Genomic DNA, 19,516 nt, shown 5'->3' with positions numbered 1-19,516 from the left:
ATTTCCTACCCCCTACCGCTCTTTTCGACGTTGGGCAGTGCAGCAATACATCTTGTAGCGCCGCTGGCAATGAGGCTCGAGTCTATTGCGCAAAGCATGTATCGGACATGGAGCGTATTGATGGCCCAATTCTGGATTTCGTAATTGTCATATATCCCAGCCAATCCCATTGTCTTACCATGTCGCCTACAAGCCTTACTGACCGATTCCAAAGCAGAGCGGAAAGTAGGCGTCTGGAAGCCGCCTGGTACACCCAATTCGATCGCTAGGTCGTTAGATCCGACCAGGAGCACGTCGACGCCCTCGACTGCCGCGATCTCGTCGACATTCTCAACGGCATCTTTGGTCTCTATCATCAGGATGACTGACGAAGCGGATGTGTTGCTTTCATCAATGACTCGGTCTTGCGGTGTCGTTTTGAGCGAAAATACCGGCAGCTGGCCGGTCATCGATCGGCAACCCGCTGGCGGGTATTTCGAAATGGAAACGGCAGCTTTCGCGTCCTCTAAAGATCGCGGTATTAGGCTCCGAAGCCATGGTGCGGGGATCCGGGGATACTTACGAGATGAATGTATATGTGGGAATATCACGCCCATCGCACCGCCGTCGAGGACTCTCTGCACGAAGCCATTGCCACACTGGTGTGGGACTCGGACGAAAGGGGTGATGCCTGTGAGCAGCCCAGCAACGGACAACTGGCTTACATCGTCAATGGACAGCGTCGAGTGCTCCAAATCGATGAAAAGCGAATCAAAACCGGCATTTTTTGCTAGCTGAACGACTTGGGGGTTCGTATTAAACTTGATGCCAAAGGCCTAGGAGAACAGGTTAGAATTGACAGATGCAGAGCTGCTGTGAGAGTTCCTGTGCCTCATTTGGCTGGGGGTTCAAGGCATACCTTGCAAAGCTGCCCAGCAGCAACCTTGGTGGCCAAAGTATTGACGCAAGAAGCCATTGTAAGCACCGAGAAGACTACTATTTCCACTTACAGACACTCAACGCAGTCAATGGAGGAATAAACCAACTCGAAGTCGTTTCAATGGACTCTCTTCCAATACTGCCGCTGCTGACCGCCGTTCTTCCGTGCTGGCGCCGGAGCCTATGTTAGAGACTATAATCGCATTATATCGGTGATATTCGCAACTTGTCGTTCTCCGAGTCGGAGGGTCATACGCCGTTTCCCAGGTTTCGGGCCTCAATTTTCCTATATAAGCCGTTTAATTTGTTCCTTTTATGAAGGATATTGTAAGCTGTTTTATTTTTCCCCTTGAGAGTAGCTGTTACCTGACTGTAACAACTTTCAGCTTTTTGACACTCTCAACCAACACCATTCCTCGCACCCTGTCATGATGCTCCGCTCCGCCAAGGCCAGCTTCGTCGTGAGGAGGACCAGCTCGCATTGCCACTCTTGTCTTCCAAGCTCGTCGGCCGCATCAGCCGCGACTTCGGCTCTCAAGACGACACAGAGAGCATATTTAAATGCGAGGGCCAAGAGCACATCTGCAGCAACCGAGTCCGCCACACAGTGAGTTGTAGAGGGTCGAGTAGTACACACCTCTGCATGCTAACGGTGTTCCCACCAAGTCCTAGCCGGCCATTCAATGTAAGCTCCGAAGACCAAGTCCAGCCATCTGCAAACACTCGCCCCAACGAAACGGACGAATCGTACGTTGACCACCGCCGCAGCCGCCGTTATATATGGCAAGACTAACGGTGCTAGCATAGACTCATCGGGAAGACTGGGGGTGAGAGCTCCAACAATACCATACCAAAGAACATTAATGGGGTTTCGGGTGTAAGCGAAAGCGTTGAGGGTCACGTTGCCAACACCGCCTTCAGGCTCCTCTCGCCACAGGTTAGGGCCAGATCTATTACGGATCGGCAAGCATGGTTGGCTCGAATTAACGCACAGAAAACGCAGTTGCCCTTTTCGGACTAAGATCAAGGAATAGAGTAAACTTATAGCTGACGGCAAACAAAATACAGCTATCTCGAGCGGTGTCAGTAAAAGTCAAGACAACCCCACAGTACACACCCAAATACAGCATATTAAAATTTAAAATTAACGCTAAACATAATAAAAAAAAGGGAATTTAAATATATATTATAAATATCAATAATAAAATAACTTATAAAACTTATTTTATATATATATTATTTTATTATAAAAATAATACTTTTAAGTTAACAAGTATGATTATTATTTACATTGTAATCGATGGCTCTATAGTGGAAAATACAGTGCTAGTGTAAGTAAAAGATTATTACCTTTTTATTACAACCTGGTTTACTGTAACTGCAAAGCTCTTGTAGGCAGCTGGTTTCGTTACAGTAACTGCTACAATAGTGGTTATTGGCCTAATCTTTGCCCTGTTAACTCAACGGTATAACAGATCATTATACAATAACCACTAGAAGCCGGTGGCCTAGGGTTTAAATCTAGTTTATTGCAGTTAGCACAATAAACTAGATCGCTTTAAACCTCCGCTGCTAATATGGCCTATAGTAAGTGCTACAGGGAGCGTTTAAGTAATATCTTAAGGGTTAGAACAGCTATAGCTACTGGGAGCTATCTCTTTGGTAGGGTTAAGGCAGCTTTCTGGTACTGGTTTGGAGTTGGGCCAATTAGAGTGCAAGGAGCTCAGACGGTGCATTGCTTAAACTCATGAGGTACAACTTGTTTACCAAAATCACACCTAAAATAGCGCTAACCAGATATAATTCAAGTCGGTGTAAGTACCTCCAATGCTGACAGAGCATGTACATGAAAGCTGCCTTAACCCTACCAAAGAGATAGGTAGCTACAGGGGGCTCTAGGGCTTGAAGATAAGCCCTGGGGGAGAGAGCAATATATTATGAGTATTGCTATTCGGGCGGTGCATTTTTGCTATTCGGGCGGTACGCCCACCTTACCAAGCCTAATCGGGCCTAGGTTTATGCAACCCATCTTTTCACACCAAATTACAGTGTAAAGTTCTGGCAGCTAAAACTATATACAAAGGCCAGACAGTAGTTATTAGGTACTATAGCTAGAAATGCAAAATGAAGCTATTGCAACTGTGTTTTCTAGGGCTTTATTTGCGTTGCCGGGATAACTTCCTTAACCTCTGCAGCAGCATTTGCAGCGCTGCTTTCTTCTATAACCGCAAGGCCTTAAGTGCCTTAAGTGCCTTGAGTGCCTGAGGCCCGGCCGCGGCCGCGGCCTCTCTGTCTTCCTCCTTGATTTCCTCGGCCTCTATTGCTTCCTGCAACTCGTGATCGCTTTGGCCTTGTCTGCAAGGCTCCCTGACTAGCAGCTTTAACCTCTGCTGCCGTTTAAGTGCGCCATATGCTTGAGGGTAGTCTTCGACCGCCCGGTTAACTAGAGGTCGGCAGGGAGAGTGTTATAATCGGCTGCAAGTTGCAATTAACGGGAACTCTGCTATTCTAAGGCAATCTCGGCCGGCCTCGTAGATTTTTAATAACATCTGGGTCTTGGATTTAAAGTAGCAGCTTGTTTAGGTCCTAGGACGCTAGGTTAGTAGACTTTATATAGAAAATTACAGAGAGAAATATTAAGGGCTTATTTAGCTACTAGCATAAGTAAATGACTTTCTTTATTAACGGCGCTTCTTCTAGGATTACCTTTTTAGCAATATAATGAATGTAAGGCAGTATATATTGCTGTATAAAGTAGCATAAAGTTGTATACGGCAGCAGCGTTTGGTTTCCCTTTACAGCAGCCTTAGTGTAGTAATGCTGCTGAATAAGAAGATTAACAGCAGTATAGTTAATTTACATTAAAAGTAATCCCAGCCAGGCCTGGCTGATATAGTGCTGCTGCAGCTTAACCTCTTGCCTTATAGCTATTTAAAGATAATCTTGCTTTTTTTTTATAATTATTTATATAAAGGCTTTATAAAGGTAAAGGAGATTGCCTGTGCTGGTTAGGAGATATATTTTAATATTCTTATGGGCTATTTCTATAGGACTATTTATTTTTTAACTGAAATTTTAATAGCGTTTAATGCAGCACTGTAGAAATTAATTAATAATAAGGAGATATTTACTAATGAAATAGTTAATAATGGCTTTTTAGCAGTTGCTATAAGTAAAGAGGAGCTATACTCAGGCTGCCTTAAAGTTATTTTCTTCTTCAATATATATAACCTTATTCTAAGCCTTTTTAAAGTATTCCTTGCTGTAATCTTCTTCTTCCTTATTACTAAGATCTACAGTGGCCTCTGGGGCGGCCTCTATAGCCTCTAGGGCAGCAAGTTCATTAGCATTAAAGTTAAATGCCTCATTAGAGTCATTATTCTTCTAATATAATATTATTTTAGCGTAGACATTTACATTAATGTAATAAAAGCAGGCTTGCTGCTGCACGTCTGGAAACACACGTTCTAATGCGTTTTTCAGGGCCTTTTCCTTATTAGTTATAATAATAAAGGGCAGAGGGACCTAAAGTTACTGCCAGAAGTCATTTAAATAGTTATATAATTAATTATAGCCTTCCTAATGCTTTATTTTAATTAACCTAAAGGTAAAGTTTATAATAGAGTTTTAATCTATAACATCAGTGACCTAAAAAAGGTATATTTTAAACCTATTAATCTTATATATATTATCTAGGCCAAGAACTTCCAGGAAATGCTTCTATATTGCTTTACACCAAGGGTAAGTCTAGAAAACTGCTTTAACTTTATAATCTTTATTATAGCTAATGAAATAATAAAGGTTATGCTGTTGCAGGAAATAAACCCACTGCTGCATTAAGGTAAGGCCGCTGAGCTTTAATTTCTAGATTATTTAACAGTTATTATAAATATCTTTAAATTAAAAATAAAAAGCACCTTCAGTCTACAACCTTATAATCTCTTCTATCTTACAGGCAGGGAGGGCCTTATACTCTAACAGCAACTTCTTAATCTTTTATTGCTTTTCTATACAGCAGCAATAGATACTATATACTAATAAATTAAAGGAAGCTTTATAATTATAGCAGCCTTCTAAAATATAAAAAGTCTACTTCTAGTTAGCTTTCTTTAAGGCAAAAGCTGTAATTTTAAATAGGCAGTTAACTTTACTTATTACTGCCTTTTTAACGCCTAAGCTTTAAAATGCCTAAAAGGCACCGCAGTTATAAATTATTAAATAATAGGTTAAAAGAAGCATGCCGTTAATATTAACTTTATTGCCAGGCGACTTCTTAATAATTACAGCGCCATTATTATAATAATAGCATTGCAGCAAGTTAAAAAGCTTATTAAAGAAGTTATATTATTATACTAGCAGCAGCAAAGGGATCTTTTAAGCTAAGGCTTCCATAAGACTTGCAGCAGCTTTAACTTTATCTTTAACTTTATCTTTAATGCTTAAAATAGCTTTATTTATAGCATTTTCCTTATAAACTTTATCTTCAGAGGCATTAAAGAAGTTAAACTCGCCATTAGCAGGCTAAGGGCTATCTCCAATATTATATAGCCAGGCAGAATTATTATTAAGGCCATTAAAAAAGTCTTTAAAGGTTAATGCACCTTCTATTGCAATCTTAATAGAAATTTAAAGTTATAATATTACAATATAAAGTTACAATGTTTATTTGCAATTAATTTTATATATCCTAGTGCACTACACTGTATTTTAATGGGCCGGCCTGGGCCCCGCTAAACCTAGCTAGAAAGGGCCTAGTCAGGCTAGAATACCGCCTGAATAGCAAAAATGCACCGCCCGAATAGCAATACTCTATATTATAACCTGGTTTACTATAACTGCAAAGCCTTTATAAGCAGCTGGTTCTATTACAGTAACTGCTATAATAGTGGTGTGACGTTCTGATCCTATACCTAGTATAGGGTAACTAGTTCCCAAGGGATAAACCTCTAACGTCGGGTTTATGTTGGCAGAGAGATGCAAGGGATCTTATGAGCGTTCTTAGTCACGTAGCTAATAACTTTGGATGAGAGTCCAATCTGATTGTTATATGGATGTTATGTTAACGACTGACTATCTAAACTATATCTAATGAGCGTAATGAACGATCTTATATAGTAAGTCGTTTCGTGAGGCTCACGATTCAGATCATGATCCTCTTATAGTGGCTCACTCTCTTAATAGAGATCCATCTAGGATGGCTCACTCTAAGGGCTGTGATCCTTCCCTAATTGGCCCATCGGTCCGTTGTATATCCGGAGTACATATCTTATGGTTTCAGGTCGTAATAAGTGGTTATTGGCTTAATATTTTGCCCTGTTGGCTGATTAATATAATGGATTATTATACTTTTATTGTTTAATTTTTTTTTAAAAAAATTATAAAAATATTAATAAAAAACTATAATAGACATTATATATTATTATTATTTAAAAAATCTATAAAAAAAACCTATTTAATTTTAATTATAATTGTAGGATCTCTAACAGAGTAATACTTATAGACTTTCTTATGCATTATACTCGTTACTTTTACATCCCCACTGTAACACTCGATGTAGATGGTCACATGCTCTTGTTGGTGGCATCCTGGATGGCATTATGTCTTGGTAGCAAGTTGAGCTACGATATAGGTTCCTGAGTTCGTCGGATCATGCATCTGCAATAGCATCCCTTTTCATCGTCCTATGTGATAAGAATCAGAGGGACTGTATAGACCTGGGTGATGTTGTGAATGGAGGACTACTGCAACTAGCGCTGCGTCTAATATGGCCCGGACTACTTAAGCAATTGAAGAAGAGAAGAAAGCGATGGACGCGATTTGGGCAGGCCAATAATGAAAGCAGGTCAGGATCTCTCCCTTTACAACCGGGACCAAAATGGCTGATAGATTGCATGAGAACAGATGGACAATATTGAGCAATGCTTCCACAATAACTGCGACATGTAAGGAGGTATCCAAGACAGCTTTAACAGAGTCTATTAGTGGACAATTCGAAGCCTGTTTCTTTTCAGTTCCGGTGTTGATGCTGTGATCAGCATCTAGGCAACAATGTCCCGCTCGAAAAACCATGAAAATCCCGATGGAACAGCGGACACGGTCTCTAGGCAGCCAACATGCTCCATGGACACTACAGCAAGGGCCTAAATCGAGATCCTACACATCCTTCCGTTGCTGTTCCGACTCGAACTCGGAGCGCTTGGTCGGCGGCACGTCCCATAGGAGCACCAATCTCCTATCAACGGATAACCAACCCAACACACGCCAGGCCCGGAGTGGTACAATCCCTCGGGCGCCTTAGGAGGAGTATACGATGATGAAGGCTAAAGAGATACAGATCAGCACATCTAGTTCTTAAGATGCATGCTTATTTATGGATACCTGGAAGCGTCCTACCGGAAGTACTTGAAGCTCCTTCATGACGGCTTGTTCGAACCATTCGCCCAGTGGGAACGTATTTGTACCTGTATTTGGGTAAAGTGAAGACTAGAAGTACGTGGATGATGCAGAAAATCGCGAGAAAGGCGCATGCAGCTTTTGTTAAGCCACATATGTCCCGAATAGACCCTCAACCGAATGCACTCAAGAACGGCTCATTATCAATCGGGAACTATGAATATTAGCAAGCCGAAGGATATAATGGCTGATCTCACCATTGTAAAAGAGTCTCACCGAAGCAGAGCAAGTCAGAGTCCGAAACTGATGCCAACGCAGAGAATGCGTCAAGCACAAAGATTGCACGCAAACCTTGGAGGACGGCGACGGCACTGGTTCCCAAGGCAGCGAGATCGATTATATATATGAAAGAGGAAATTGGGACGAAAAGAGCTTATTTTACGGTAAAAGGAAAGGCATCGAAGATACCTAAAAAGGGTCACGAGTTGATGCAGCTTGAATCGGGTTACCCCTCAATCCAATACTCTAATTTGTGTTTGGATAGGCTGAGTTATTACAGTAGCCGCCTGCCTATCTGCCTCAGTGTTCGTATTCCTGTGATGCGGGGAAAAAAAAAGTGCAAACAACCTTATTTTTTATAGGTTTGTTGTTCAAGGGCTAATGAAAGTAGAAACGGTCCCGGGTTTACTAATGCTAGCGCAGTGCGAAGGACCAACGTGGAGGCGGGTTGTTGGAATTTACAGCCATATAGTACCAGGCTCTAAAGGAGTCATGTTCTATTGACGGAGTAGACTTTTTCTAAGAGCCTAATCACAAAGAGTAAAACACAGCATCCACACAAAGAGACATTTCGCAGAAACCCAGAGCGACAGAACACATGGCCAAAGGAATCATCAAATTTATTACCATGAGTGTCGGCGTAAAAATGGACCGTCTCTTTGGTGTGTTGTTTCGACTCCCTTGTTCAGTCAAATTTATCACTAAATATCTGTGTAGTTAAAATTGGAAAGCACAGAGGATGCCACCAGACTATTTATCCGAAAGCTTTCTAGCTGAGCGATTTCTTTGAGGAAGTTGCTTCACTTGCACCGTGAGAAATACGGCTCTACTTCCAATTGAAAAATGGATGCCGTACTTTGTCTCTTTATAAGAACTCGTATTTCCTCCCACGCACGCGTACCAAACGGCTGCGGCTGAAATTTGTTGGTATCTACAATGTTATAACTTGATGGATGGACTCTGCAACATATTCAACGTTTCCGGTTGTCACTTGAGATAACTGTTAGCCGAGATAAAACGAAAGAAAGCAATAGCCTCAATGCGTTGTCACTTACAGCCTGTGAACGAAAGCCGACCAGTGGGAAGAAGGTAGACATGGAACATGTCTTTAAGGGTTGTCACTTGCTCTTGAGATAGTCCCGTCATGGAGAACATGCCAATCTTTTCGTAGCTGTGAGTTAGCCTTGCATAAATCGATACTTGAAGACCCATGGATGCTTACATCGGTCAAGAGATGCCGCCAGTTACCAGGTGTGTCTCTCTTCGTTAACTCGCCGTGCAGTCGTCTTCGCATGTCCCTCAACCGACCGCTCATGGTATTTAGGTCTTGTTGCCATTGCTCCCTCAGATCTGGGTTTTGAACGATGGTAGCGACGACCTTGGCCCCGAAGCTAGGCGTGGAAGTAATCTCGGCGCGTGAGATCTGTTTTAATGTTGCCTCCACTTTGGCTGCGGTGTTGTGGTTGCGTGTCACAACGTGCAGAGCACCGACTCGCTCTCCATAGAGACCAAAGTTCTTGGAGAACGATTGGGCCACCGCGAACTCAATGGCGCCGTTCGAGCGGGTGGCAAAGTGACGTAGCACCCAACCGTCATTGTCGATGTCTCCTGTTGCGAAGCCTTGACTGTCAAATACAGGACAAGTTAGTTAACGAGCTGACCCTCATGAGATCGCTCGTTCCATTAAATGTGGTGTGACAGACGAACTAAGCTGAATCAAGAATAGGGAACAAGCCCTTTTCCTCGCATACATTTGCGATAGCCTCCCACTGTTCCCTTGAAGGGTCCAAACCGGTTGGGTTGTGCGCGCAAGCCTGGAGAACTATAACATCCCCTCTCGATGCTTGCTCCTTCATCGTTGAGATCATGCCTTCAATATCTAGCGTGGATGTTTTGTAGTCATAATAGGGGTATAAACGCTGTTCCATGGCGGGGTTGGTGTGTCTCCAGATCTTTGGGTGATTCTCCCAGGTAGGATTGGACAGCCATACGGTTTTGGGTTGAGCGACGCAAGACAGGAAACGTGCAATCAGGTAGTTGGCACCAGTGCCTGCGATAGTCTGCATCGAAGTAATACTCCGGCTACCCAACGTATCCCCAAAGGTAATCTGTCGCGCAGTGGAGACCAGATCAGGGTATCCCATCTGAGGTGAGATATCATGGTTGAGATGCGGGTCCGCCTGGATGATTTCTCTCGCCTGAGGGAGGTCAGTGTCGTGTGGCCTAACCCATCGAACTCACAAGGGGAGGTAAAGAGAAGGATACTGGGTAATTGTAAAGGAGTAGAGGAACTCGCACGCAGGAAATCTTTCTAAGCAACCTTGGGCTTGAAGATCTGGACAGTCCTGTGATCAAGGGGGGTTAATTACCTTCTTTACGGAAGGTAGAACCCACGTCTTTGCATTGTCGTCGCGGTAAATACCAGGGCATAGGTTTACTTTCTTCTCCTCAGTATCGGCTTTAAATGCTTCGATTATGGCAAACGTGTTATCGGGCACAGCGACTGGAATCTGTTCGAGTAATGCCATGATCAAAGCAGAGAGATATGCTGGAAGTCCACAAGAAGATTTAACAAGGTGATAGATGATGTTGTCAAAATATGGGATAAATTGCATCACTCTAAGCCTAGGTGGGCGTAAGATCCTTACTTATGCGGAATACATACATAGTCGCGCTAGCTCGCAGTGTGTGTCCTGACCTGGACATGACCCTACGTACCTGTACACTATTTTCAACAGTGGGAGCTCGATACCGGGCAAATAATGATAATGGATGCGCATTGCAAGAATGTGAGTGGATGAGGATTAACTCGGCATTTCGGCATGCCGGACTATTTCGGTAGCGGCGCAAATATTATCGCCGTGCATATTCCGACCCTCAGTCATCAACCCTCGCTGAGTACCGCCGGCATCACGATGAGAGAATTCATGAATCTTTTTGTTTTTGGAGAATTTGATCCTTGGCTTTCTGAGCGAAGCCGAAGAGACTCTTAATAGTACGGGCCAATCATGCCATCCACGCGAGAAAGAACAATTAGATTCTAAACCATTGCTTGTTAGCTTCGTCAACTAGGGCGTTGATTGGTTATTTTATGCGAGATTACGACAGCGATACTCCGTAGTTTAGGCATATATCCGTTTGCGGAAAGCAGATGGACGGAACAGGGGGCCGCATGAGAATGCTCATTCAGGACAACGGTCACCAGCCAACTGTGGTAACCTAGCAGAGGTAGCCCCCGGGAGATGAACAGTTACAATTCTAGACAAATCCTAGAGGACGACAGTCCAAGGGACTCTTGAGCCGAAAATTAGTCAGCCTTTAACTTGAACTATTTGTCGGCCCAAGGGAGGGGTCTATCTCTTCAAAACTTAGTTAGGTGCAGCTAGGACAGGCGAGTCGAGGAGACCCGTGGGGGGAAACTGAAAGATTTTCTAGGCATCTTGTCGTGTAATTCCACCTCAAAACAACCTCTAGTAACCATGATCTTATCTGGCAAGATGGTTAGGAAGCCGACGACTGTAGACTCGTATCAACACAAGGTTGGCACATAGTAGGAGGATGGTTATGAACCATCCACCGCCGGGCTTCCGAGTTGCACCGAAGAAAGATCATGAATTTCTCTGTCAGCCGCTGCAACAGGCGTATTCCATGAATGAACCTCCGATCAAACATTGCCGGAATCGGTACCGTTCGGGTTGCATGCAAACACCTCTCCACCGAAAAGCCCCGAGCCACGACTGTAAAGAGGGTTGAGAGCTATTAATTACAGAAACAGTACTCGTCGTCTCCACAAGATCAGATCAATTTCTCTCTGCTGTCCAAGAAGAAGAAGGCAAAAACAAAGACGACGCAAACATCAAAGAAAAATGGGTTCAAACACAGATGCTCGTGCCCGCATTCAACAGGCGTACCACGACATCGGCAACCCCGTCTTCTCTGCCGCTGAGTTCACGCTCATCAAGGTCTTCATTGACTACAAGGGCTTCGATGCCATCCCGGATGAGGGTGACATCTCCGTGGCCGAGTTGGCCGCCAAAATCGGTGGCACGCATGAAGTGATCGACCGTATGACCACCTTCTTTATCTCCGGCAAGGTCCTTGCATCTACAGGCCCTGGCCGCGTCGCTCACACGGAAAGGTCTCGTCTTTACAAGTACGACGAGCCTACCGCCTGGCTCTACATTCACATGTTCAACAATGTGTTCCGCTCCTTCGCCCAGATGCCAAACTTCTTCGCGAAGCATGGTTTGGCTTCGCCTCAGAGCGCCAGCGTCACACCTCTTGGCCTTAGCCACGGTTTCGAAAACAGGCCCGCTTACGAGATCCTCGTTGAAAACAAAGTCGTGCACAAGGGATTCAATGAAGCGCTGAAGGCGCTCGGAGTCATGTACTCACTGAAGGGCATCTACGATTTCGGCTGGATGCGGGAGCCTCTCGGTTCTGGGTCGCGAGCGGCTATCGTAGATATCGGTGGGAGCCACGGTCTCGCCCTGCGCGATGCAATCCGCAACAACAAATTTCTCCCAGCCGAGAGATGCATTCTCTTCGATCTCCCAGAAGTTATTGAGAATACCAAGAAAAACGTCGCGAAGGAACAGGACGAGGACCTGCAGAATATCCAGATGATAAGCGGAAGCATGTTCGAGCCGTATCCCAAAAACGTCCAGGGTGCCCTTATCTACCAGTTCCGCCGGATCCTCAACGATTTCCCCGATGAGGACGTCCTGCGGGCCTTCCATAATGTGCGAAAGGCAGTGGCTCCCGACTCACGCATTCTGATTATTGAGGAGATGCTGAACCCAAAGCGTATCCCCATGAATGTCGGGTTGGACATCTGTCTTATGTGCGCTGCCGGGAAGAGGCGAAACGCCGCCATGTTCAGCGAATTAGCTGCGCAAGCTGGTTTCAAGCTCAATGCGGAATTCCAGCAAATTGCGTCTGAATTTGATGATTTTGGTGTACTTGAGTTCGTGTTGGCCTGAGAAGCTTTATGAGTATATATATATGTTGCGTGGTCCTGTACCTAACCCCAAGCTCTTGTATCCTTATGGAGTTTAAAGAGCAGCAGAGGAAACGGAAGAGCTGGATTGGACCTGCCAAGGTTAGCATTGAGTTAACTAGGGTTCTTGACCCTCTTAAGAATAGTTAGGCGAAATGTCCTAAACATGGCTCCATTTAATGCAGTTCGGGCTCTGATGTTACAATGTCCAAGATGAAACATGAAATCTGTTTTTAAAAGTTTGGGGGTAGGCAAGCTAGTACACGATAATATCAAATCGTTTGATCTCATGATGCAATTGTAATTGTGCACATTAGTGAGATACTACTATCGAATAGGCCGCTGCTCCTCCATAAAGACAAAAGGGAGGAAATTGCATGATCGCAACAAGCAGAGGAGTTTTCAAGGCCCAGCGTTGACTAGTCTGCCTTTGTTCAATTGTTTCTCTCTATCTTACGAAAATCTAACATATAACGAAGACTCCTATTTCTATAATCATGTTCCCGTGACTCCACCCACAATCCATTTCCTAGTTAGGCAGAACGGTTCGATCAATGGAGGCTATCCTCTCTGCACATTCCATCGCGCCGACCGAGATGAGGTTCGAGTCCACATGAGCCAGTATCAGACGAACCCCTAGAGTGTTAATGACCCAGTCCTGGAAGTCGAGGTCCTTATAGTTACCAGCCAGTCCGAAGACCTTGTTGTGGCGCTTGCATGCCACGCTGACAGCCTTGAGCGCAGCCCTAAACTTAGGTGCATCAACTTGGCCGGGTATACCCATATCACTCGACAGGTCGATACAGCCGACTATGAGAATGTCGACGCCGTCAACCGCCGCAATGGCGTCGACGTTTGTAATACTCTCTTCGGCCTCGATCATGACACCCACAGCCGACGCGCATGAGTTGACCTCGTCCGCCATAATCTGCATCGGCATGGTACGGAGGCCCACGGCAGCCTGCTGGAGCCACAGCGACCGCTTCCCATACGGGGGGAACTTGCACATCTTGACGGCTGCCTTGGCCTCCGCAGCCGAGACTATGTGCGGGAAGACGACCGCCATGGCCCCAGAGTCCAGGACCTGCTGAACGTAACCCATGCCGCACTGGTACGGCACGCGAACAATGGGCGTCATGCCGGCCATCATGGCCGCGCTCGCGAGCATACTGGCCTCAGTAATAGAGTAGGTCGAGTGCTCCATCTCGACCCACACAACATCGAAGCCGGCGTTCCTAGCAAACTGGACGACGAGGGGATTCGTCACCAGCCTGAGGACCAGAGCCTGTGGTGACATTTAGCCACTTCTCTCTCTATCACCGGATCCAGCCCAATCACCGAGATGATGTTGGGATGGTCTCCAACCTGCCTACCTTACATAACTGTCCGGCGCTAGCCTTGGTGTACAGAACATTCTCGCAGATAACCATTTTCGACGGTTTGGTGGTCCTGTTATAACTTGGGTGTTTGAATTGTATGCGTTGCCTGCTTGACGATGGAACTTTTTATTCGTCTGTTGAATGAATATGGCAATGATGTGATTGGCCCGAAACGGGAAATAGTGTAGAAGAAAAGATGAAATTTTGGTCTGGAGATTAGATATTTACATGGAAAATGAGAGGCAGTAATATTTCGATCGCGATCTACCTGTGGTGTGGCCGCCCCGACATGCCGGAGGCTGTATGCCGCTTTGCATGGCACTATGTTGCAGTTATGTTACGCTTACCAGTCAACTTTGAGTTGCATTACAGGGGCTTTGACCGGAGAAGTTCGGAGGAGGAGGATTTCGGCTGACGCTCCGATACAGATACGTGGCTGTTGACAACAACCCATCTACGGATTATAGACTGGAAATTCGGAAGTATGGCATCATCAGTTGCTTTCAGGGGCAGCGTTGAGTCGATCCTTTCATTGCCTGGCCAGTGGTCCTAGTCACGTCGGCATGAACTTGTGTTCAAACCTATCAGGATGAAGGAACGGGAAGAGACTACCCTTGAACACCACGAAGAGCGGCACACACAGCCAAATGACCCTTTTTCTGTGCAAAAAAACCTAGAAAAAACAACAACACGTTAACAGCATCCAATCCACGACCCCGAGGCCGCCAAAACCACCTGTCACACATAGAAAACGACTGGAAATAACAGAATCGATGTCGAACGACTGATCTTAACCGCGTATTGCATTTTTATTCGATTTTAAACGCCCGCTGCAGCGTTATTCTAGAATTCCGAAAAATTTCGGAAAATCGTGAAAATCACGCCGAGGCCCTGATGCAATTCACCTGAATACTTTTCAGCCGGCTGATTTGAATTGCATAAAGGGACGGCTTGAAAAGTATCCCTCGTAGCTTGAACATTCAAAAAGTAAGATCAATTGCTATTTGCAGTTAGGCAGGCCGCACTTACCAATTAGAGCTAGACTGCGCAATGTACTTTATTAGAGCCTTAATTTGTAAGCCTATATGCATTTTATAGTAAATAGGTAGTACTATAAAATTGTAATATACCGCTGTAAATTGCAATGCAGCACTATAAAATTAATCTTCCATGATATGCAGCGCTATAAAATTGCAATATAGCGCTATTTATAAGTGTAATAAATTGGAAGCTACAAAACTACTACTTTTCACTACTGGCTCCACTTTTTGGAGATACTGCGCAAGCCAGAGTGTATACATAAGCTGTCCCTAGGTGACCCCTGTAACCTGTACCTGTACATACAAGGTACAGCTTACCTTTCAACCTAATACATATACAGTAGTATTAGTTTTAAAAACATATAACACTAACTATAACCACTAACCACTATAACCAGCGGGAAATACAGTATAAATAAAATTTTGTTTACTGTATATTATGTTTTTTAATAACTAATTATTGTAAAGAAGGTAAGCTGTATATTGTACAGGTTTTGTCTTTTTAGTGTGAAAGAAAAGGTATATATGGTACAGGTACAGGTTACAGGGGTTACCTAGGGACAGCTTGTTACACCAGTCGCGCATGCCACGAGGGATACTTTTCAAGCCGTCCTTTGCATAAAACACCCGGATTGCCTAATCAAGCTAGCTAATTTCATAAGTATTTTTTTTTAGTCGGAATTACTATGGGTTAATCTAATAACCCCTATTAGCACTGTATTGCGCTAGCAAGGGCTACGCAAATGCCTGTAATTAGTATAGCTATTAGCTGGCTTTATAAAAATCTGCTGAATTTATACTGTAACAGCTAAAAAAAAATTACAAGAATGCTTTTATAATTTTTTTAAAAAATTTTTATAGAAGGAGCTTGGGTATAATACTAGTCATTGCTTGTTATGTTTCTATAAGCTACTAACTAAAAATAACCTTGTTTTGGCTGCTTTTTGAAGGTACACCTGAAAATATAGGGTAGGTAAAAATAAAATAAAGCTAAAAAGGTACAAGCAGCCTCCCCGCTTTTGCCGATATATCAAAAAGTTACTTTTTTCAGCCGGCTGAAAAGTATTCAGGTGAATTGCATCAGGGCTTAAGTTTAGCCACAATCAACAACAGAATCAGCAGCTCTACAGCCACCACAACCCCTGTAACACAACAAAGAGCATATAGCAAAGCTGTTCGCTATAGCTTTCTGATTATAGTGCCTTTCTTTTTCTTTCTAGCTAGTTATTTGAATTTTCCTATTTGTATATAATAGCCGTAAAATAACTAGTAGAAAACTATACCGCTTTTTGTGGTGTTTTACAGGTTTTGTGCCCAACTGTAAGGCGACGCCGAACAGTTAGTTACTAAAAGTGGAACCAACGGGTAACAGATAGACACAAAATAATGTGACTCCTACGTGCTGGTGAACATCCTTGCGACTGCGCTAATGGAGCCATATAAAAATAGATAGTTGTAGGGCTGGTTGGAATGTTATGCAGTGTATATTGGAGTCGCCTTGTTTTTTCTTCTCGTCCATAGGCTATGTTCCCTCCGACTGTGTAATAGAATGTAAGCACAAGGGTGAGTACGGCCCAGTGACAGATAATGTGCCGCCTTCCAATAGCAACCAGGATCCTGCCATTCATGGCTTAAAGGCTCCTCTGTCCATCCAGCCGCCCGACTCTGGGGTGTTCAAGTTCATTGACAGTAGATCCGCTGTAGAGATGCTCGTCGCTGAAGAGGAACTGGGCAGGCTCGGCCCCATAAATTCACTACCGAATGCTGTCGATGCTGGGAAATTGGCGATACACTCTGGAAAAAGTCAGTCCCTGGCGCAGAACGTGTTGGTGTTTGGGGTTGATAGGGAGGCAAATGTTAGGGCAGAAGGTTGGCAGAGACCAAGGGAAAGAAGGGAACGGGACGGGCATTGGGCAACACCGCCAGGGATCATCTAGTAGTTCGACAGCTTACCTTCGAATGCGTCCCAGGTGAACTGGTCAAGCGACATTTCTGTGTCCTGAGGCGTGGCAGTGGCAGAGCCAGTGAAAGGTGTGCCGCTTTCCTGTTCCTGCAGCCCTAACATGAGGCTCAGGTGGTCAATCGCCCGCCGGGCTTCCCGAGATACGGTGGTCGAGTGCAGCCAGAGGGGATACGCGTTGCGCAGAAGATTGTGAATCTTAGCGCCCGTGCCCTGGTCTAGGGAAACGTCCGGTCGGGACTTGGCCAGCTGTATATAGTAGCAGAGGATGCTTACGCCCAGCAAGAAGACGGCCCGCGGCCGCGAGGACAGGAGCATCCACCGCGCCCACCTCGCGGAATACAGCAGCCCATCTCCCTGTGTTTCCTCCAGCACTATCTGCTGGAACTCCAGGATCTTGATGGCCGCCTGGACACAAGCGTTACGTGAGTATTGGTAGCGCGGCTGGGTATAGGGCGGCGCGAGGTACTTGCGGTGAAGCCAAATTGTCAGCCTCTGTATGGCGAGCTGGAGCAACACGCGGTGCATGACGATCTGGGGTGCCACCATGAAGGATTGGCTGAGAGGCTGCCATCGGAAGATTGGTGGCAGTGAGGCCTCGGCCTCTTGCAGCTTTCGGTCCAGCTCCATAATCTCCGTGTACGGGTGCTCCTGGGTGTCGTTGACGACGTCGTTGACTAGCCCCGTCATCTTGTCTATCCTGCCCTTGGCCAAGCTGTAGAGCACGGGCGTGACCTCAGTCTCGGGACGCGATGGGGGCAGCTCGACGGTAGCGTCATCGAAATCTGTGTCCAGCAGGTTCCGCGGCTCAGCTGTGTCGTACTGCTGCAACTTGAGTACGCATGGCAGCGCCATCTGGCTTGAAAGACGAAGATCCATCTGCACGATGATGGCCCACACCCGCCGCCGCATCTCACCGGCAAATGGGGAAATGCTGGGGAACTTCTGGGGATCTCGGTGGTAGCCCTGGCTCAGGGCAAGCTGCACGATGATGCCTTGTACAAGCCAGAGCCCGATCTCGGTATCCTGGGACATGAACGACTCACAGATGAGATAATTGATCATGGTTTCTAGCACGTATTCACCGCCTCTGGTGTACTGGCTTAGGACCAGGCTGTGAAGAGTCTGTTCCCGGAACACGCGCACGCGTTCTGGAGTTTCCGGATCTGCCGGGTCCTCGATCGACTGTTGGTATAATGTGGCGACGCACATTACGCTAAATAAGAGTCCAATCCAGATGCACGGCATGACAGCTGGCTCCTGCCAGAACTTCTGGTACTATTAAAGTGGTCCAAACCGTCAGCCAACGAGGAGAATTCGGAGAACAAGCAGAAGCAGGGGGTAAAGAGAGGAGGGGAAGGGATGGCACTGGGAAGGAGATGTACATAGACAGTAGGCATTACACTCCAGCACGCAGCAAGCACCGTACCTCTCGGAGAAAATGTCCACTGTGAAGTATTCCTGGTACAACCCCTTGTGCGTTGAAATACCGTGCGACCATGCGGTCCACAACGGGCCGGGCTGGGATTGAAGCAAGAAGATGGGCTTTTGTGGCTTGGACGGGCTCGTATAGCAGTCGAGGGCCAGGGCATTGGAGTAGTACATGGTCGCTGGTGGCCAGCATCCGGGCCTCCTCCTCCTCCTCGTAGTGGTCTCTAAGCTCTGAGATACTTTCGAGGACGGCGGCCCAGTGAACGCTCCCGACGTAGCTGGCACCGATACCATGCGGGTGCAGACGCATGCTGCCAGGCTCCGAGGGTGCGGGGGAGTCAGCACGGTCCCTACTCCGCGATATGGACGCATGCCTCTGGGCTGGCACGAGCGTGTCCTCGTCGGCCGATGCCAGCGGGGCCGTAGGGACACTCTGTGGCGACGCGGTCGGCGAGGCCTGGAATGAAAGGTCCGAAAAGTCTCGGGCGAGGCCATCGGGATGCGCGGCCGGCGTCTGCTGTTGCTGCCTGACCAGGGAGCGCACGAGCTCCTCGAGCTGCTGGATATGATCACCGACGCTGACTTTGCTCTTGCTCTTCCGTGACCCCCCTAACTCATAGGTGCAGGACAAGCCGATTCCCCTGTTCGTGCAGGTCGTGCATGGTAGCTGACGGTCACACCGCACCCTGGGGGCTGTCCGTCAGTCTCATAGCCGTTGAGATTGCGACGGGCGAGTGATTTTACTTGCGACTCCTGCAAAAGGTACATGAAAGAAGCGGCTTCTCCCGCCGGCGATCTCGCAGTTGCGGCAGCGAGTCTCCAGCGGCAGTACCGGGCTGCTGATGGGGCAGGCTCGGCGTTTCTGTGTAGGCGGGTGGCTCCAGATGATCCATCGACGGCAAGCTTCTTCTGCTGAGATTGGTATAGCTTTGCTTGGGCACGGGAGGTTGTATCCCGGACGGCTTCTATCTGATATGAAGAAGAAGAGCCCTCGGCAGGTGCGGGCGGAAGTTGGTAGATGGGGCAATCGACGGAGCAATCGACGGAGCAATCGACGGAGCAAGTTGGCGGGGACGGTGCGAACGTAAGCCGCCTCATCTCAGACACGTGCCTTCTG

The 19,516-nt window shown here is 46.2% G+C and overlaps 7 protein-coding genes across 9 annotated transcripts; 2 read left to right on the top strand and 5 right to left on the bottom strand.

Moving 5' to 3' along the window:
- Positions 1-5: 5 nt before the first annotated feature.
- Positions 6-955, bottom strand: TrAFT101_000052 (uncharacterized protein; the record flags this gene model as incomplete). Its single annotated transcript, XM_066125898.1, has 2 exons — positions 6-815; positions 899-955. 2 exons carry the CDS (start codon positions 953-955, stop codon positions 6-8), a joined length of 867 nt encoding a protein of 288 aa, XP_065981995.1.
- Positions 956-1,346: 391 nt separating this feature from the next.
- Positions 1,347-1,939, top strand: TrAFT101_000051 (uncharacterized protein; the record flags this gene model as incomplete). Its single annotated transcript, XM_066125897.1, has 3 exons — positions 1,347-1,525; positions 1,585-1,665; positions 1,726-1,939. 3 exons carry the CDS (start codon positions 1,347-1,349, stop codon positions 1,937-1,939), a joined length of 474 nt encoding a protein of 157 aa, XP_065981994.1.
- Positions 1,940-6,902: 4,963 nt separating this feature from the next.
- Positions 6,903-7,736, bottom strand: TrAFT101_000050 (uncharacterized protein). Its single transcript, XM_066125896.1, has 3 exons — positions 7,588-7,736; positions 7,312-7,525; positions 6,903-7,238 (listed from the first exon to the last, which is right to left on the bottom strand). Exons 2-3 carry the CDS (start codon positions 7,333-7,335, stop codon positions 7,059-7,061), a joined length of 204 nt encoding a protein of 67 aa, XP_065981993.1. The 5' UTR covers positions 7,336-7,525; positions 7,588-7,736; the 3' UTR covers positions 6,903-7,058.
- Positions 7,737-8,474: 738 nt separating this feature from the next.
- TrAFT101_000049 (putative secondary metabolism biosynthetic enzyme) lies at positions 8,475-10,118 on the bottom strand (the record flags this gene model as incomplete). Its single annotated transcript, XM_024902916.2, has 5 exons — positions 8,475-8,580; positions 8,646-8,751; positions 8,813-9,215; positions 9,298-9,788; positions 9,960-10,118. The coding sequence occupies 5 exons, from the start codon at positions 10,116-10,118 to the stop codon at positions 8,522-8,524; spliced, it is 1,218 nt and encodes a 405-aa protein (XP_024754696.1). The 3' UTR covers positions 8,475-8,521.
- Positions 10,119-11,456: 1,338 nt separating this feature from the next.
- Positions 11,457-12,572, top strand: TrAFT101_000048 (uncharacterized protein; the record flags this gene model as incomplete). Its single annotated transcript, XM_024901529.1, has 1 exon — positions 11,457-12,572. One exon carries the CDS (start codon positions 11,457-11,459, stop codon positions 12,570-12,572), a length of 1,116 nt encoding a protein of 371 aa, XP_024754695.1.
- Positions 12,573-12,949: 377 nt separating this feature from the next.
- TrAFT101_000047 (uncharacterized protein) lies at positions 12,950-14,236 on the bottom strand. Its single transcript, XM_024902915.2, has 2 exons — positions 13,963-14,236; positions 12,950-13,874 (listed from the first exon to the last, which is right to left on the bottom strand). The coding sequence occupies exons 1-2, from the start codon at positions 14,017-14,019 to the stop codon at positions 13,119-13,121; spliced, it is 813 nt and encodes a 270-aa protein (XP_024754694.1). The 5' UTR covers positions 14,020-14,236; the 3' UTR covers positions 12,950-13,118.
- Positions 14,237-15,889: 1,653 nt separating this feature from the next.
- TrAFT101_000046 (uncharacterized protein) lies at positions 15,890-19,462 on the bottom strand. 3 transcript variants are annotated; one of them, XM_066125894.1, is made up of 4 exons: positions 19,144-19,462; positions 18,398-19,085; positions 16,962-18,246; positions 15,890-16,802 (listed from the first exon to the last, which is right to left on the bottom strand). In XM_066125894.1, exons 1-4 carry the CDS (start codon positions 19,290-19,292, stop codon positions 16,633-16,635), a joined length of 2,292 nt encoding a protein of 763 aa, XP_065981991.1. In that variant the 5' UTR covers positions 19,293-19,462; the 3' UTR covers positions 15,890-16,632. The 3 variants fall into 3 exon arrangements, with proteins under 3 accessions (XP_065981991.1, XP_024754693.1, XP_065981992.1); XM_024910420.2 differs by having other exon boundaries at positions 18,398-19,462; XM_066125895.1 differs by having other exon boundaries at positions 16,962-19,085.
- Positions 19,463-19,516: the final 54 nt, after the last annotated feature.

The sequence above is a fragment of the Trichoderma asperellum genome, chromosome 1, assembly GCF_020647865.1.
Source record: "Trichoderma asperellum chromosome 1, complete sequence".
NCBI lineage: Eukaryota > Fungi > Ascomycota > Sordariomycetes > Hypocreales > Hypocreaceae > Trichoderma > Trichoderma asperellum.
This window is presented reverse-complemented; position numbering and strand designations above follow the sequence as displayed.

What these genes read in the sequence shown, in the direction of transcription:
- TrAFT101_000050 (XM_066125896.1), bottom strand. Translation starts at nt 7,335, where the DNA reads ATGAAGGAGCTTCAAGTACTTCCG. An exon ending in AGGAGCTTCAAGTACTTCCG is followed by an intron (nt 7,239 to 7,311) that starts GTAGGACGCTTC and finishes GTATCTCTTTAG; the next exon opens with CCTTCATCATCGTATACTCC.
- TrAFT101_000047 (XM_024902915.2), bottom strand. Translation starts at nt 14,019, where the DNA reads ATGGTTATCTGCGAGAATGTTCTGTACACCAAGGCTAGCGCCGGACAG. An exon ending in GCGCCGGACAGTTATGTAAG is followed by an intron (nt 13,875 to 13,962) that starts GTAGGCAGGTTG and finishes ATGTCACCACAG; the next exon opens with GCTCTGGTCCTCAGGCTGGT.
- TrAFT101_000046 (XM_066125894.1), bottom strand. Translation starts at nt 19,292, where the DNA reads ATGGATCATCTGGAGCCACCCGCCTACACAGAAACGCCGAGCCTGCCC. An exon ending in ACCTTTTGCAGGAGTCGCAA is followed by an intron (nt 19,086 to 19,143) that starts GTAAAATCACTC and finishes GACAGCCCCCAG; the next exon opens with GGTGCGGTGTGACCGTCAGC. An exon ending in GTGGACATTTTCTCCGAGAG is followed by an intron (nt 18,247 to 18,397) that starts GTACGGTGCTTG and finishes CCACTTTAATAG; the next exon opens with TACCAGAAGTTCTGGCAGGA.